Consider the following 19,095-nt stretch of genomic DNA (forward strand, 5'->3'; position numbering starts at 1 on the left):
GCGCTGTAGCAAACACTGTAGTGAAAGTGTGGGAAAAGTCTTTTTAAACTCTGAAATGTAAAAATAACAACAAAAAAAACCAAGCAGTTTAACTTTACAGAAGTTGATTTATAAAAGAATAATATGTAACTTTAATGGCTTGAATCTATTTCAATGATATTTCGGTGCATTAATATTGTTGCAGGATGTTAATGCAGCACAAAACACGTCAGTTGAACCTTACTGATGTTTTCTTTTGATAATAAAATATTTTATTAAACACCGAAAGAGAGAAAAAGCACTCAGTCCCACATGTTTGGGTTAGCTTAGCACATAGCGACCAGTCCCACATATTTGGATTATTGTTATTAATAATAATAATAATAATAATAATAATAATAATAATAATAATAATAATAATAGCACGTAACAACCACTCCCACATGTTTGGGTTAGCTTAGCGCGTACCGACCAATTCCACATCAAACAACTCTCAGGATTAACACACACACACACACACAGAGCGCTGAGAAGAAGTCATGGCGTTGACATCATCATCAGACCTTCAGCACCATTCATGTGTGAAAGCAGCCTGAGAGGAACATCAGGACCCCCCCCCCCCCAGCGTGGACTGTTCACACCTGCGCCCTCAGGCCTCACAATCAGGAGTGTGAAATGTAAAACACGGAGCTTCAAAAACTTTTTTTTCCCCTCAGACTGACAAACACCAGATAAGGATTCCCTGTACTCTGCACTATCTCTGTTTACACTTACAATGCAACTCTATGTACATGATGAATATATAAATATTTATATACTGTATATTTCTCTTCTGTATCGAATAGCTTACTAACATTCTTTGTGGAGAGCATGACAACAATTTCAATGGGAAGAGAAATGTGTTTCCACTTGATAATAAACTCTGTTTTAGAAGAAGATCAGTGCTTAGCACGTAGCAACCAGTCCCACATAATTGGGTTAGCTTAGCATGTAGCAACCAGTCCCACATAATTGGGTTAGCTTAGCATGTAGCAACCAGTCCCACATATTTGGGTTAGTTTAGCACGTAGCAACCAGTCTCACATAATTGGGTTAGCGTAGCACGTAGCAACCAGTCTCACATCATTGGGTTAGCTTAGCAAGTAGCAACGAGTCCCACATAATTGGGTTAGCTTAGCATGTAGCAACCAGTCCCACATAATTGGGTTAGCTTAGCATGTAGCGACCAGTCCCACATGTTTGAGTTAGCTTAGCATGTAGCGACCAGTCCCATATGTTTGGGTTAGTTTAGCACGTAGCAACCAGTCCCACATGTCTTAGTTAACTTAGCACATAGCGACCATTCTCACATGTCTGTTAGCTTGCCACGTAGCGACCAGTCCCACAGGTTTGGTTAGCTTATCACATAGCAAGCAGTCCCACATGTTTGGGTTAGCTTACCACGTAGCGACCAGTCCCACATTTTTGGATTAGCTTAGCACATACCAACACATCCCACATGTTTGGTTAGCTTAGCACGTAGCAACCAGTCCCACATGTTTGAGTTAGCTTAGCATGTAGCGACCAGTCCCAAATGTTCGGGTTAGTTTAGCACTAAGCGACAAGTCCCGCATGTTTGGTTAGCTTAACACATAGCAAGCTTAGCATGTAGTGGTGTGGACTGAGCAGGGTTACATTTTTGTAAACCAGGTTTTCAAAAGTAAAAAGTGACATTTGATGACCAGTTACAGAGAAGATACAACTCAAACTGAGCACATGTATCTGTATATGAGGCTGCAGATCTAGTTTTTGTGTTCCTAGTCTATAATGGTTAGTCTATGAAATGTGTCCAGGCAGCACTTTAAGCCTCTCTATTGGACAGAAGATGAATGGTATTATTTTACATTCAGAGGTGCTTGCAGCAGAGCTTTAAAAAGCCTCTCTGTTGGGGCTGATTTATGCTCAGTAAACAAGTCGCTTACCTCGTGTGACACTAGCTGGAGAGATGCCAGAGACACAGATGAAATATTGTGTGATTCATTTCTGACGACAAGTCATCCTTTAAAGCCTCCCACAGCAGAAGCTCTTTTTAAGAGCTGAGAATACAAGGAGAAGAGCCTCATAATAAAGTTTCTTCACACTAGTCTCAATGAAACATAGAACTGATGCTCTGTGAGTCACATGTGACTGTATACAGTGTGTGTGACAGGGTAATAAAAAAATACATCTGGAAGGATAACATGTTCTATGATTAGGTTTGTCTGAAACAATAAACATTGCTCTGCACAAAAACAACCCAAAACAAAACACACAGGTATTAAATGTGATTATTGTGTGACAATTAGCTGTGAAATAGTGTTTTCATTAAAAAAATAACCTAAGGTGAAAACAAGTATCAATCTGATCACTAGCTACATGCTAAGCTAACCCAAACATATGTGGGACTAGTCGCTACATGCTAAGCGAACCCAAACATGTGGGGCTTGTTGCTACAGGCTAAGCTAACCCAAACATGTGTGACTGCTTGCTACGTGCTAAGCTAACTCAAGCATGTGTGACTGCTTGCTACGTGCAAAGCTAACCCAAACATGTAAGACAAGTTGCTACGTGCTAAGCTAACCCAAACATGTAAGACAAGTTGCTATGTGCTAAGCTAACCCAAACATGTGTGACTGCTTGCTATGTGCTAAGATAATCCAAACATGTGGGACTGGTTGCTACGTGCTAAGGTAACCCAAACATGTGTGACTGCTTGCTATGTGCTAAGCTAATCCAAACATATGGGACTGGTTGCTACGCGCTAAGGTAACCCAAACATGTGTGACTGCTTGCTATGTGCTAAGGTAACCCAAACGTGTAAGACTGGTTGCTACGTGCTAAGCTAACCAAACGCAGAATTTGTTGCTACTTGATAAGCTAACCAAAACATGTGGGACTGGTCGCTATATGCTAAGCTAAACTAAACACGTGACTGGTCGCTAAACTAAACTAAACTAAATCACACAATGAGCTGGTAATGACATGGCTCTTACCACCCCCCACCACAGAGCGTCTGCGTAGTTCCCGAAGGCGGTGGAGCCGCTGCTGTTCACGGCGTCTTTCTCAGCAAGGTACACGAAGTAGGAGGAGAAGATCAGGCTCAGGAAGCCGATGTACAGCGTGGTGATCAGCTCCTGGAAGTAACCCACAAACGCAAGTTAGACGTACAACGATAAAGACATAAAACAGCAGCACAATATGACTGGAAAATACACAAAAAAACAACAGGAAAAATAAACACAGAGTCTGAGCGTGTAAAGGGTCTAAATGACATTTATTATGTGTTCATCAGGCTGTGCTGCGATGTGGCTTCTAATGGGACGCCATATGGACCTGAATATTCGTGTGTGTGTGTGTGTGTGTTTGTGAACTTGCACTGAAAGAAAATCCAAACACTTTAGGATTCCGAGAACATCTTAAAATAACTTTTTTACTCTCAAAAGTGTCGAAAGTTAGAATCAGTTGTAAAAATCACAAGAAAAGTGATGTTTGGATGTTTACACGACAACTTCTCATCATTTTTGTAAACTCAACTTTTTCTCCTAAATGTCATAGATGTATAAAGAATAGGTCTGTTCCCGTTCATTATTTACAGACCTATGAAGAATAGATCTCTTCCTGTCCTTTTTTTAAAAAACCTACGAAAAATAGATCTGTTTCTGTCCCTGTCACAGACATATAAAAACAGATATGTTCCTGTCATTGGTTATAGACGTCTTAAGGTGATGGATGAGAAAATGTGAAGATGTTTTTCATCCTCACACACATCATTTTGTTGTCATTTTTCATTGTTGTGCATTTCTGTTTTTTGTATTTTTGTTGTTGTTATTATATGTCTTTTTTTAGTGTTTTTTTCTATATATGCGTGACAAAACAATGACATCACTTAAAAGGAAGATAAAAAAGCCAATGCACAGACTGTCAGAAAAAAGCTCTTAAAGATGGAGATGAAACATGTTTTACGTTCAGTTAGTGAAGTTTAAAATAGTTTTTGTATTTTTGTACAGCATCTGTTTCATATCCCTTCCCAAAGTCCTCATGTTGATGTTGTCAATTTTAGATAAGGGAGATCTTTGCTGTCCAGAAAATGTGTTTTATTCTGTATTGTCATTTTATAGAAAAACTAAATATTGATCGTTTTTTGTTTCGTTTTTGTGTTTTTTCTGATCTTTTTGAAACCTTTTTGTCTAATACTGTTGTCCTGTGTCAGTTTAGTGTCATTTTGGACATCATTATTAGTCTCGAATGTTATTATTTATCCCTTTCTTCCAGAATGAGTATAAGTACTCAGATATGTGTAGTCACAGATATGATTATTAAATATCTGGACTATCAGCTCATCCATATTATTTACATTTATATATTATTTTTAGAGTAAATCCAGCCTTGTCTTTATTAGAGACACAGAAGTCGGACAATAAATGACAACACATATCAACATTATCTTTAGAGAGGTGAGAGTGTGTTTGTTGTGCGTCACTTTTACCCTGCCACACAAACAAAGCATCTCACCCGTTGGTAATTTAGTCCAATTTGTGTCAGCCTAGACAGAGACAGACTCCATTAGACCTTCAGTGCAGATAGAGCTGCTCCTTCTTGAAAGTGCACAGATGCGTGTGTGTTAAATACAGCTTTAGAGACGTTACAGACTCATTTCTAAAGACCTACAGCCATAATAACTGTAGCAGCCCATTATTACCATCACTACAGCTTCCTTTAAAGCAGCCTGAAGCTCTAAAGGCCAGTCTGGGGTCAAACTCTCATTTAATTTCTCTTTCTGAGCTTTATCGAGGGAACACGTATCAATACAAGACATCTGGGATTCAGTGAGCATGGAACAGAGCAGGAACAGATGGTAACGTGTAACGGAGGACTGGGGTACGATAAATACTGAAGCATAAGGATTCCCACAGGATTCCTTGTTCCTTACCTGAGAAGATGCCAGAACACAAGCATTAATCAAAAACACAAAAAACATTTTCTAAAAACAGCAAAAACACATAAAACCATAAGTAATATACACACAGTGGCCTCGTTTATCAGCCTTGTGTGAAAACAGATGTAAATCTGATAAATGTGGCGGCTGAATTCAATTGTCATTAACATGTTACACCCATAAATATTGCTGTTACGGAGGCCCCGCCCACTGAGGTCAAACAAACACCGACAAGGAAAGAAACTTGAATAAGATGAAAATCATCATCCTCACATCTGAAGCGGAGCAAAACAAAGATGTGCTTTTTGAACGTGTGAAAACTGGAATTAAAGGAGCTCATTGAAACACTCTGTGGAAGAGAATCAGCTACTGAACAGCTGAAGTCTGCCCCCCTGTGTGCACTGAGAACAAACCTCACAGCAGATCCTGGAGACACACGGAAATGTGACGTTTTTATCGCTCTTATTTGTCCGCACACTTCAGGCAGAAAATAACACATTAAAATAAATGAACGACACCATTAAAAAGCCTTAAAAAGACTAAAAGTTGTCCTTTCTGTGTTTATTACGCCTTTAACCAACTTCACCTATACTTCATCACAATACTGATTCAATACTGCAGCACATTTGTAAAAGTTTAAGGTGTCATTTTAAAAGTGAACCTATACACTCCTGCTCAGTAGCAGAGTTTACCAGCGGGGTTATACAATACTCCGTGGAAAGAAAATAAAAAAATTATGTGTATAAACGTGGGCTTTTTGGAAATTACATTTATTTAGTTATTTTCTTTTAATTTCTTTATTTTTATTTTTTACCTAGGTGAGGGGATGGGGGAGGGACAGGGAGGAGAGTCTCAAAGTAGGAAATGTAAAGGGTGGGGAAGAGTTGATTATTTTAAAGTCAGAGTGAGATGTGAAGTTGGAGTTGTATATATTGTGCTTATTTTGTTATGTAATCAAGCCAGTCTGGTGACAAGTGTGAAGCTTATGTATAATGGTGGTGGCTGTGGACAGAAGGAAGGAGTAAGTGGTCATACCTAAAACAGGTATTTGGGATCAATGTGTCTAAGATTAAGCCCAGTACAAGTTTTATCCCACAGCCCAAAACGTGCCAGTGCATCGTAGACCAATGTATGTGCAAGAACCTCTACTGCAAACCCAAGCGCTGCCCCGGGTTTGCAGATGCAGCCAGGCCAGCAGAAAGAGCGGGAGCCAAGGAGCCCCAGGCCACCCCCCCACGGCCGAGCAACCCCCCAGACACCCCGCAAGATCCTAAGCCGAGAGGCAGCCACTGCCCCCCACATACATACCTGAGAGAGCCGCAAGGAGCCGCCAACATCCGCTAAAAACACTATGAAATCACAAAAATACATAAAATCCCACAAAATCCACACAAAAACACATAAAGATAAAAAAAAAAAAAAACACCAGCCTTAAAAGGACTCTAACCAGGAGAAAATACACAAAAACAAAACATTTGCTGCGTTTAACAGGTGAGAAAACAATGTTCCTTCCTGTCACACTTCAAACGCTCCTTCACATCAGAATATCTGGAGTTGTTTTGATTGGCAGACGGAGCGTGAAACACCTCAGAGAACATCGACTTGTAGGAAAGTAAAAGTCCTGCTAAAGAGCAGCTGTAAACTCAGCTCCTTCACATCTTTAGATGATGCGTTCAGGGACAAACTAATTTCCATCAGCCGGTGAGGCAGCAGAGTGTTTACAGCCCTGAGCATTAAAACTACTGCTTACTAACACACATTCGACAGTAACCTTCTATTTCTTCTGCTGACTCCAGCTGTACACCCACACTAACAGAGCTGTGTGTAAGCACATCTTACAGATGTGCAGCAGCAGCTGGATCCTCTCTGTTCCCATGTGGCTGAGGGAGTTTTACTGGAGCGAAGGAATACCGTGGACCACTAATATTCCCCATGTGACCAGGAATAGAAACACAGAGAAGGTTGAACTGACCAGTGTAACTGATGTCTAACACACACACACACACGCACGCACACGCGCACGCACACGCACACGCACACACACACACACACACAGACTAAAAGAAACACAAAGGACCAAATTCAGCCCAAAACAGACTAAAAGTTTAAAAACTTGAAACCTTTGAAACAGGACTGAAAACAGGACCAAAAAACAAAAACAAACAAACAAAAAGACCAATAATAATAATAATAAATAAAACAGACCCAAATGATACCCTAAAAAGAAAAATACAAACAAAAGAAGGCTAAAAACAGAACTAAAGAAACAAAAAGGACTAAATTCAGCACAAAAACACACCTAAATGACACTACAGGACACAAACATATTAATCGAGCAATGAAACAAACACAAATGAGTCTTTGTCTCTCCGGTTCATCAGACATTTATTAAAAGTCTGTTTTACTCCCTCAGCTGAACTGAATAAACTTGTGTGTAGTTTTTTTTTTACAGTGTGTGAAGAATTCCCACATGGAGATGCTCCTTTCAATGAGCAGAAACATCCCATCATGCACCTGATGTGTAGCTGATAGCCTCTTAGCTAACACCCAGAAGGTGAACCTGAGCTGTTTTACCTGTCGATGGATGAAGACGACTGAGCCCAGGAGACGCCATGTTCCTCCCTGACGGTCCACGTGCAGCATACGCAGGATCTGCAGGAAGCGGATCCCTCTGGAACAAGCAGCGTTGGTTACATTAGTGTACACGTATGTGCACGTGCACATATCACAGCGTCCTGTTACCTTATTTACCTTATAGCTGAGGTAGCAAACACTTGGCCTTTGGAGCCGACTCCCAACACGATGATAGACGCCACGACCACAATGAGATCTACAGAAATGTTCATTACAATCACACAGTGCACAAAACATTACGATGGGGATGGGATGATGCTACAGTAGACATGGACATGTGGCAACCCCAGTACAATATGACAAAATTACCCACAAAATAACAGAATGTATACAACAATAACAATAAATTATATTACAAAACACAAAAAGACTTAATTTTTTCGGAGGGGACACGACCCCTGCATCCCCCACCGGGATTTGCACCCCTGCAAACTACAACATTTTGTTCAGAATACTGTGAAAAAACAACAATAGAGCACAACGATGGAATAAAAATTCATGGAGCAAACAAATGAGGATGTCAGTAAACGCACCATCAAACCCTGTTAAACTATTTCACTCCTCAATGCATTTTAGATGGAAGTTCATTGCACTTTATTTTAAAACATACTGGGAATTTTTCTAGATGTATGTGGTTAATTTTATTTTAATTTTTTTTAGAATTTAAGAACTGAACAGAATTATAATCTGTCGGTGAAGCAAAAGTTAAACTTTTTGGAAAAATGTATTAGTATAGCACATTTCATACACAAGGCAACTCAATGTGCTATACATGATAAAAAAAAGTGCAACAGAAAACATTCAACAGCTTAAAAATCAATAAGAACAATAATATCATCAGTAAAAACATTTAATATCATCAGTAAAAACATTTAAAATCATCAGTAAAAACATTTAAAATCATCAGTAAAAACATTTAAAATCATCAGTAAAAACATTTTAATTCACCACTAAAAACTTTTAAAATCATCAGTAAAAATATTTAAAATCATCAGTAAAAACATTTAAAATCATCAGTAAAAACATTTAAAATCATCAACAAACACATTAAATCAACAACATGACCAAAAATCTCCCTCTCAGTCATACGCGGTAGAGAAAAAGAAAAACCTTTAACTTGGATTTAGGATGTTCACATGTGATGCTGACTTGCTCTGGGCTCCACTATCTGACCTGTGTCCATAGATCTGTGAACTCTGGGCTCCACTATCTGACCTGTGTCCATAGATCTGTGGACTCTGGGCTCCACTATCTGACCTGTGTCCATAGATCTGTGGACTCTGGGCTCCACTATCTGACCTGTGTTCATAGATCTGAGAGATCCACTGGGTTCATACCTGACTAAACATCTCACTGATAGATTCTGGACCAAACCCATTCACCTACCACTCGTTTTTGATATTGTTTCTTGAATTACAGTTAATTATCATTTATTTGTTCTCGCAAGTTTTCAAAAAAAATTTTTTAAATTAAATAAAGTTCTTTTTCATACCATTTTGTAGCTTATTGTGACGTGAAAATTGTGAACATTTTGCTTAGAAAACTATTTAAACACAACTATAGATCAGAAAGATGGAATGAATGAGTGATAACACACATTATTAAGAATCATTTTGTAAATAAATGGAAAGAAACAGTATTTAGTGCCTCATGAACAGATTTATCTCTATAGTTTTTTTATAATTTTTGGTCATCTCTCCTGCCTATTGTGGGACTGAAACTCACGTCTCCTGTTTTCATTTCATAGTTTATCAATTTTTCACGATCTCTCTCTCTACTTTAATGAAGTCTTAATGTAAAATAACAGTATGATCTTAAAGAAATGCTTCACCTTTAAATCAGGGATAACAGAGTTACTCACGGTAGCACACACACAGTGTACTCTTTAACTCTTTAACTCTCTTTAAAGTTATGCTCTAATGCGTTTTAGTTTGGGCCCACCTTTACGTCTATCTTTTAAATGTATCTAGAATTTAGACCACATGTCAAACTCATGGCCCGGGGGCCAAATCCGGCCCTTTCGAGCATCCACTTTGGCTTGCAGGAGGAAGTAAAAATTACAGAGAAAACATGAATCATTGTGTAGATGTATTTAATTTATTTTATTGGTTTATTTACCAGCTGCGGAGCACCGTCGGGCCAAGATGTCACAGTCTGAGTTGTTCACAAAGTGAAAGTATAGAAATACAGTTGTTTAAGATTGTGTGTTGTTTTAATAAAAAAAAGAATAATAATTACAAAAAATTATTTACATTTTTCAGAAACTTCAGGTGACCCGACATTGGTTGAAAAACAGATTTAGTGGCTCCTGAATAGATTTATTTCTGTAGTTTTTATTATTTCCAGTCATCTCATGCCTGGGGGGACAAAGACTGACACTTTATTTGTTTTTTTTCTCCTCTCTCCCTCAAGTCCCCCCTGTAGTGCCATTGTGTATCCCTAGGGGTACACGTACCACCATTTGAGAAACACTGCTGTAGACTAAGCTACCCTCCAACGTCTAACAGTCCCCCGCGCTGAAGACTTACAAATCCTGCTTTAAATCCACTTTTACTCTTTGGCTTTTAATTCACCTTGATATTTTATTTTATTTTATTTATTTATTTATTTTTTGGGGGGTGGGGGGGTTAGCTCTGTTTATATGTGTTAAATTTCATTATGTTATTGTTTGTTACCAAGGCAGCAGGAAATCAACATTTAGAATGTTTTGTTTATTGTAACCATGACAACAGAAAAGAAGCCAACAGAGGAGATGAAAGCCAAATCACTTCAAAGTACCTGGATACTTCTATCTTATAACAAACAGCTTAAAGCCTTAAAAACTCCACTGTTTTGTTGAATTTTATCTTGCTTTTTTGTCCTGAAACGTTGACAATGAATCAAAAACCATCGATGAACATTACTTTTGGTGACTTTGGGGATTCTGAGCCCTTATTTGACAAAACCAGCGAGGTGTCATTCCACCAACCAGAGCAAGATCATAGGAAGAAGGTAAAGACGCAGAAGATGAAGGGAGACCAACCATCATCTCCTGGAGACAAGGGTGATGAACAAGTCAACCATCCACCAGTTACCGTACCAGTGAGTCCCTGTGAACCAGGCTGCACACTGGTACCTGACCAAGCACCACCAGGGTGTATCACATGTGAAGAGATGACACGCAAGGCATCCTTTACAAGGTACCAGATGGAAATACGAGACAGGGACCTGGACCACCTCAAACTGGCTCTGGACGTTTCCAGAAAGGAGTTCCATGAGCAGAAAGAACAATGGGAAGAGGAACGAACGATGATGATAAAGAAGGAAACAGAATCATATTCCATGGTTGAAATCCAGGAGGAGGAAATCTCCAAGCTCAAGCTTAGCCTGGACCAATGGAAACAAGAGTTACGCCGAGGTGAGTCTAACCAGATGAAGATGCTGAAGTGGCAGCGGGAAACCACCTCCATCCTTCAGCGTCAGAATCAGCTGATCTTCAATCTCACAAACTCACTGGATCAGACCAAAGAACAAGTAGAGGAGCAAACCAGGGAGCTTCAGCACCAGGAAACAACAGTGAGTCATTATCTCATTTATTCAACTTTTATTTACTTGTTTTTTTTAACGGCGCTTTTACAAATTGAATTTTGTTGTCACATTTATTTAGAAATTAAACTAAATTCTATCAGTACAAAAATTAAAAATTAATACAAACTTCTGATAATAAAGTAATGATATTAATATACAATTATTGTTCTAAAGCACAATAATATAAAATGTTTTTACTGCTGATTTTAATGTTCTTGTTGATTTTTAAAGCGTTAAATATTTTCTGTTGCACTTTTTAATCATGTAAAACACATTGAGTTGCCTTGTGTATGAAATGCACTATAGTAATAAATGTGTCTTGTCTGATTCTAATCTCCACACAGATATCAGAAGCTCAGAAGAACGTCATCATCAAAGACGAAGAGCTGAAAGTGAAGGATCTCCTCGTGCGTGAGCAGAACATTGAAAAGGACGTTCTGAGGGCCAATCTCAGGCAGGCGCAGGAGAAATTAAAAAGTCAAATTGATCAACACGAGCAACTGTTGGAGGTGAACGCCAACATGTTAGAAGTGGTGAAATCGAAGGAGCAGGCCTACTGCAGTCTGGAGGAGCAGATGAAAGAAAAGGTGACCATGCTGAAGAACGCCTTGGTCGTAACACAGAACCAACTGAAAGCCAAAGATGTGGAATTAGAAGAAGAGCGGTCCAGCCACGCTAAAAAGAAACCACTACGGAAAAGAATCCTCCAGTGGTTTAAGAGGAAAACCAAACGTTAGAACAATATAAACCCCATGATGATTTAAAACATTCTCCCTCTCCTTTTCTCCCTCTAATGCAGGAAAAAACTTTTATGAAGAAAAAAAAAATAATAAAATAACAAATGAATAAAAAAAATGTTTGTAAAAATAATTGTTTTGTGTTGAACTGAGTTATTAGGTTGGGTCAGATCATGAAAATCATAGTATAATAACTATTTTCCTCAAGAATTCTGACTTTAAACTAAAAATGCTGACTTTTTTCTCATATTTCTGACTTTAAAGTGAGAAGTCTCACTTTAAAGTCAAAATTCTGACATTTTTCTGGCTTTAATTTCAGAATTCAGAAATTTTTCCTCAGAATTCCCAAAAAAGGGAATTGGTAATGCACTGCACACTGTTTTTGTAAACTCTCAATGAACAATTTATGTCAAATTTGTGTTTAAATTCTGTTTGCTCCATGAATTTTTATTCCATCGTTGTGCTCTATTGTTGTTTTTTCACAGTATTCTGAACAAAATGTTGTAGTTGGACAAAGGGGGCAGGGGTGCAAATCCCGGTGGGAGATGCAGGGGTCGTGTCCCCCCCCAAAAATCCCATTGTAAACACTAATAAAAAAAAAAAATACAGTATAGTAACCTTGATTTACTTTAAAATCAACAGTTTTTACATTAATTTTTACTTGTGATGCTTTTATACTGGCCATGTAGTTGATAGTGCTGTGGACTTGTAGCTACACATTCACGCCAAAACATTTTGTATTTGTAAAGTTTTGTATATTTATAAGTTTTGTGGCATATTCAATTGTACTTAATAGTTTGTGTAAAGGTTTGTGTATTCACTAGGTGTGTAAATGAGGATGTCAGTGAACGCACCATCAAACCCTGTTAAACTATTTCACTCCTCAATGCATTTTAGATGGAAGTTCATTGCACTTTATTTTAAAACATACTGGGCATTTTTCTAGATGTATGTGGTTAATTTTATTTTAATTTTTTTTAGAATTTAAGAACTGAACAGAATTATAATCTGTTGGTGAAGCAAAAGTTAAACTTTTTGGAAAAATGTAATTCAACAGTTTGATAACAAGGCAAATGTATTAGTATAGCACATTTCATACACAAGGCAACTCAATGTGCTATACATGATCAAAAAGTGCAACAGAAAACATTCAACAGCTTAAAAATCAATAAGAACAATAATATCATCAGTAAAAACATTTAAAATCATCAGTAAAAACATTTAAAATCATCAGTAAAATCACTACTAAAAATATTTAAAATCATCAGTAAAAACATTTAAAATCATCAGTAAAAACATTTAAAATCATCAACAAACACAATAAATCAACAACATGACCAAAAATCTCCCTCTCAGTCATACGCGGTAGAGAAAAAGAAAAACCTTTAACTTGGATTTAGGATGTTCACATGTGATGCTGACTTGCTCTGGGCTCCACTATCTGACCTGTGTCCATAGATCTGTGAACTCTGGGCTCCATTATCTGACCTGTGTCCATAGATCTGTGAACTCTGGGCTCCACTATCTGACCTGTGTCCATAGATCTGTGGACTCTGGGCTCCACTATCTGACCTGTGTTCATAGATCTGAGAGATCCACTGGGTTCATACCTGACTAAACATCTCACTGATAGATTCTGGACCAAACCCATTCACATACCACTCGTTTTTGATATTGTTTCTTGAATTACAGTTAATTATCATTTATTTGTTCTCGCAAGTTTTCAAAAAAATTTTTTTAAATTAAATAAAGTTCTTTTTCATACCATTTTGTAGCTTATTGTGACGTGAAAATTGTGAACATTTTGCTTAGAAAACTATTTAAACACAACTATAGATCAGAAAGATGGCATGAATGAGTGATAACACACATTATTAAGAATCATTTTGTAAATAAATGGAAAGAAACAGTATTTAGTGCCTCATGAACAGATTTATCTCTATAGTTTTTTTTTATAATTTTTGGTCATCTCTCCTGCCTATTGTGGGACCGAAACTCACGTCTCCTGTTTTCATTTCATAGTTTATCAATTTTTCACTATCTCTCTCTCTATTTTAATGAAGTCTTAATGTAAAATAACAGTATGATCTTAAAGAAATGCTTCACCTTTAAATCAGGGATAACAGAGTTACTCACGGTAGCACACACACAGTGTACTCTTTAACTCTCTTTAAAGTTATGCTCTAATGCGTTTTAGTTTGGGCCCACCTTTACGTCTATCTTTTAAATGTATCTAGAATTTAGACCACATGTCAAACTCATGGCCCGGGGGCCAAATCCGGCCCTTTCGAGCATCCACTTTGGCTTGCAGGAGGAAGTAAAAATTACAGAGAAAACATGAATCATTGTGTAGATGTATTTAATTTATTTTATTGGTTTATTTACCAGCTGCGGAGCACCGTCGGGCCAAGATGTCACAGTCTGAGTTGTTCACAAAGTGAAAGTATAGAAATGCAGTTGTTTAAGATTGTGTGTTGTTTTAATAAAAAAAAGAATAATAATTACAAAAAATTATTTACATTTTTCAGAAACTTCAGGTGACCCGACATTGGTTGAAAAACAGATTTAGTGGCTCCTGAATAGATTTATTTCTGTAGTTTTTATTATTTCCAGTCATCTCATGCCTGGGGGGACAAAGACTGACACTTTATTTGTTTTTTTTCTCCTCTCTCCCTCAAGTCCCCCCTGTAGTGCCATTGTGTATCCCTAGGGGTACACGTACCACCATTTGAGAAACACTGCTGTAGACTAAGCTACCCTCCAACATCTAACAGTCCCCCGCGCTGAAGACTTACAAATCCTGCTTTAAATCCACTTTTACTCTTTGGCTTTTAATTCACCTTGATATTTTATTTTTATTTTATTTATTTATTTATTTTTTGGGGGGTGGGGGGGTTAGCTCTGTTTATATGTGTTTAATTTCATTATGTTATTGTTTGTTACCAAGGCAGCAGGAAATCAACATTTAGAATGTTTTGTTTATTGTAACCATGACAACAGAAAAGAAGCCAACAGAGGAGATGAAAGCCAAATCACTTCAAAGTACCTGGATACTTCTATCTTATAACAAACAGCTTAAAGCCTTAAAAACTCCACTGTTTTGTTGAATTTTATCTTGCTTTTTTGTCCTGAAACGTTGACAATGAATCAAAAACCAGCGATGAACATTACTTTTGGTGACTTTGGGGATTCTGAGCCCTTATTTGACAAAACCAGCGAGGTGTCATTCCACCAACCAGAGCAAGATCATAGGAAGAAGGTAAAGACGCAGAAGATGAAGGGAGACCAACCATCATCTCCTGGAGACAAGGGTGATGATGAACAAGTCAACCATCCACCAGTTACCGTACCAGTGAGTCCCTGTGAACCAGGCTGCACACTGGTACCTGACCAAGCACCACCAGGGTGTATCACATGTGAAGAGATGACACGCAAGGCATCCTTTACAAGGTACCAGATGGAAATACGAGACAGGGACCTGGACCACCTCAAACTGGCTCTGGACGTTTCCAGAAAGGAGTTCCATGAGCAGAAAGAACAATGGGAAGAGGAACGAACGATGATGATAAAGAAGGAAACAGAATCATATTCCATGGTTGAAATCCAGGAGGAGGAAATCTCCAAGCTCAAGCTTAGCCTGGACCAATGGAAACAAGAGTTACGCCGAGGTGAGTCTAACCAGAGGAAGATGCTGAAGTGGCAGCGGGAAACCACCTCCATCCTTCAGCGTCAGAATCAGCTGATCTTCAATCTCACAAACTCACTGGATCAGACCAAAGAACAAGTAGAGGAGCAAACCAGGGAGCTTCAGCACCAGGAAACAACAGTGAGTCATTATCTCATTTATTCAACTTTTATTTACTTGTTTTTTTTAACGGCGCTTTTACAAATTGAATTTTGTTGTCACATTTATTTAGAAATTAAACTAAATTCTATCAGTACAAAAATTAAAAATTAATACAAACTTCTGATAATAAAGTAATGATATTAATATACAATTATTGTTCTAAAGCACAATAATATAAAATGTTTTTACTGCTGATTTTAATGTTCTTGTTGATTTTTAAAGCGTTAAATATTTTCTGTTGCACTTTTTAATCATGTAAAACACATTGAGTTGCCTTGTGTATGAAATGCACTATAGTAATAAATGTGTCTTGTCTGATTCTAATCTCCACACAGATATCAGAAGCTCAGAAGAACGTCATCATCAAAGACGAAGAGCTGAAAGTGAAGGATCTCCTCGTGCGTGAGCAGAACATTGAAAAGGACGTTCTGAGGGCCAATCTCAGGCAGGCGCAGGAGAAATTAAAAAGTCAAATTGATCAACACGAGCAACTGTTGGAGGTGAACGCCAACATGTTAGAAGTGGTGAAATCGAAGGAGCAGGCCTACTGCAGTCTGGAGGAGCAGATGAAAGAAAAGGTGACCATGCTGAAGAACGCCTTGGTCGTAACACAGAACCAACTGAAAGCCAAAGATGTGGAATTAGAAGAAGAGCGGTCCAGCCACGCTAAAAAGAAACCACTACGGAAAAGAATCCTCCAGTGGTTTAAGAGGAAAACCAAACGTTAGAACAATATAAACCCCATTGATGATTTAAAACATTCTCCCTCTCCTTTTCTCCCTCTAATGCAGGAAAAAACTTTTATGAAGAAAAAAAAATAATAAAATAACAAATGAATAAAAAAAATGTTTGTAAAAATAATTGTTTTGTGTTGAACTGAGTTATTAGGTTGGGTCAGATCATGAAAATCATAGTATAATAACTATTTTCCTCAAGAATTCTGACTTTAAACTAAAAATGCTGACTTTTTTCTCATATTTCTGACTTTAAAGTGAGAAGTCTCACTTTAAAGTCAAAATTCTGACATTTTTCTGGCTTTAATTTCAGAATTCAGAAATTTTTCCTCAGAATTCCCAAAAAAGGGAATTGGTAATGCACTGCACACTGTTTTTGTAAACTCTCAATGAACAATTTATGTCAAATTTGTGTTTAAATTCTGTTTGCTCCATGAATTTTTATTCCATCGTTGTGCTCTATTGTTGTTTTTTCACAGTATTCTGAACAAAATGTTGTAGTTGGACAAAGGGGGCAGGGGTGCAAATCCCGGTGGGAGATGCAGGGGTCGTGTCCCCCCCCAAAAATCCCATTGTAAACACTAATAAAAAAAAAAAATACAGTATAGTAACCTTGATTTACTTTAAAATCAACAGTTTTTACATTAATTTTTACTTGTGATGCTTTTATACTGGCCATGTAGTTGATAGTGCTGTGGACTTGTAGCTACACATTCACGCCAAAACATTTTGTATTTGTAAAGTTTTGTATATTTATAAGTTTTGTGGCATATTCAATTGTACTTAATAGTTTGTGTAAAGGTTTGTGTATTCACTAGGTGTGTAAATGAGGATGTCAGTGAACGCACCATCAAACCCTGTTAACTATTTCACTCCTCAATGCATTTTAGATGGAAGTTCATTGCACTTTATTTTAAAACATACTGGGCATTTTTCTAGATGTATGTGGTTAATTTTATTTAAATTTTTTTTAGAATTTAAGAACTGTACAGAATTATAATCTGTTGGTGAAGCAAAAGTTAAACTTTTTGGAAAAATGTAATTCAACAGTTTGATAACAAGGCAAATGTATTAGTATAGCACATTTCATACACAAGGCAACTCAATGTGCTATACATGATCAAAAAGTGCAACAGAAAACATTCAACAGCTTAAAAATCAATAAGAACAATAATATCATCAGTAAAAACATTTAAAATCATCAGTAAAAACATTTAAAATCATCAGTAAAAACATTTAAAATCATCAGTAAAAACATTTAAAATCATCAACAAACACAATAAATCAACAACATGACCAAAAATCTCCCTCTCAGTCATACGCGGTAGAGAAAAAGAAAAACCTTTAACTTGGATTTAGGATGTTCACATGTGATGCTGACTTGCTCTGGGCTCCACTATCTGACCTGTGTCCATAGATCTGTGAACTCTGGGCTCCATTATCTGACCTGTGTCCATAGATCTGTGAACTCTGGGCTCCACTATCTGACCTGTGTCCATAGATCTGTGGACTCTGGGCTCCACTATCTGACCTGTGTTCATAGATCTGAGAGATCCACTGGGTTCATACCTGACTAAACATCTCACTGATAGATTCTGGACCAAACCCATTCACATACCACTCGTTTTTGATATTGTTTCTTGAATTACAGTTAATTATCATTTATTTGTTCTCGCAAGTTTTCAAAAAAATTTTTTTAAATTAAATAAAGTTCTTTTTCATACCATTTTGTAGCTTATTGTGACGTGAAAATGTGAACATTTTGCTTAGAAAACTATTTAAAACACAACTATAGATCAGAAAGATGGAATGAATGAGTGATAACACACATTATTAAGAATCATTTTGTAAATAAATGGAAAGAAACAGTATTTAGTGCCTCATGAACAGATTTATCTCTATAGTTTTTTTATAATTTTTGGTCATCTCTCCTGCCTACTGTGGGACCGAAACTCACGTCTCCTGTTTTCATTTCATAGTTTATCAATTTTTCACGATCTCTCTCTCTATTTTAATGAAGTCTTAATGTAAAATAACAGTATGATCTTAAAGAAATGCTTCACCTTTAAATCAGGGATAACAGAGTTACTCACGGTAGCACACACACAGTGTACTCTTTAACTCTTTAACTCTCTTTAAAGTTATGCTCTAATGCGTTTTAGTTTGGGCCCACCTTTACGTCTATCTTTTAAATGTATCTAGAATTTAGACCACATGTCAAACTCATGGCCCGGGGCCAAATCCGGCCCTTTCGAGCATCCCACTTTGGCTTGCAGGAGGAAAAGTAAAAATTACAGAGAAAACATGAATCATTGTGTAGATGTATTTAATTTATTTTATTGGTTTATTACCAGCTGCGGAGCACCGTCGGGCCAAGATGTCACAGTCTGAGTTGTTCACAAAGTGAAAGTATAGAAATACAGTTGTTTAAGATTGTGTGTTGTTTTAATAAAAAAAGAATAATTATTACAAAAATTATTTACATTTTCAGAAACTTCAGGTGACCCGACATGTTGAAAACAGATTTAGTGGCTCCTGAATGATTATTTCTGTAGTTTTTTATTATTTCCAGTCATCTCATGCCTGGGGGGACAAGACCACACTTATGTTTTATTTGTTTTTTTTCTCCCTCTCCCTCAGAGT

At 37.4% G+C, this 19,095-nt stretch overlaps 1 protein-coding gene across 1 annotated transcript in view; it reads right to left on the reverse strand.

Moving 5' to 3' along the window:
* kcnq1.1 (potassium voltage-gated channel, KQT-like subfamily, member 1.1) overlaps positions 1 to 19,095 on the reverse strand; it is a 67,930-nt gene that overhangs the window by 20,592 nt on the left and 28,243 nt on the right. The window contains exons 4-6 of the mRNA XM_028474439.1: positions 7,685 to 7,763; positions 7,508 to 7,604; positions 2,991 to 3,131 (exon numbers count right to left, since the gene is read on the reverse strand). Coding sequence (XP_028330240.1) covers positions 2,991 to 3,131; positions 7,508 to 7,604; positions 7,685 to 7,763 — 317 coding nt within the window. The remainder of the gene's footprint in view (positions 1 to 2,990; positions 3,132 to 7,507; positions 7,605 to 7,684; positions 7,764 to 19,095) is intronic.

The sequence above is a fragment of the Gouania willdenowi genome, chromosome 3 (genome assembly GCF_900634775.1).
Source record: "Gouania willdenowi chromosome 3, fGouWil2.1, whole genome shotgun sequence".
NCBI classification, from domain to species: Eukaryota; Metazoa; Chordata; class Actinopteri; order Blenniiformes; family Gobiesocidae; genus Gouania; species Gouania willdenowi.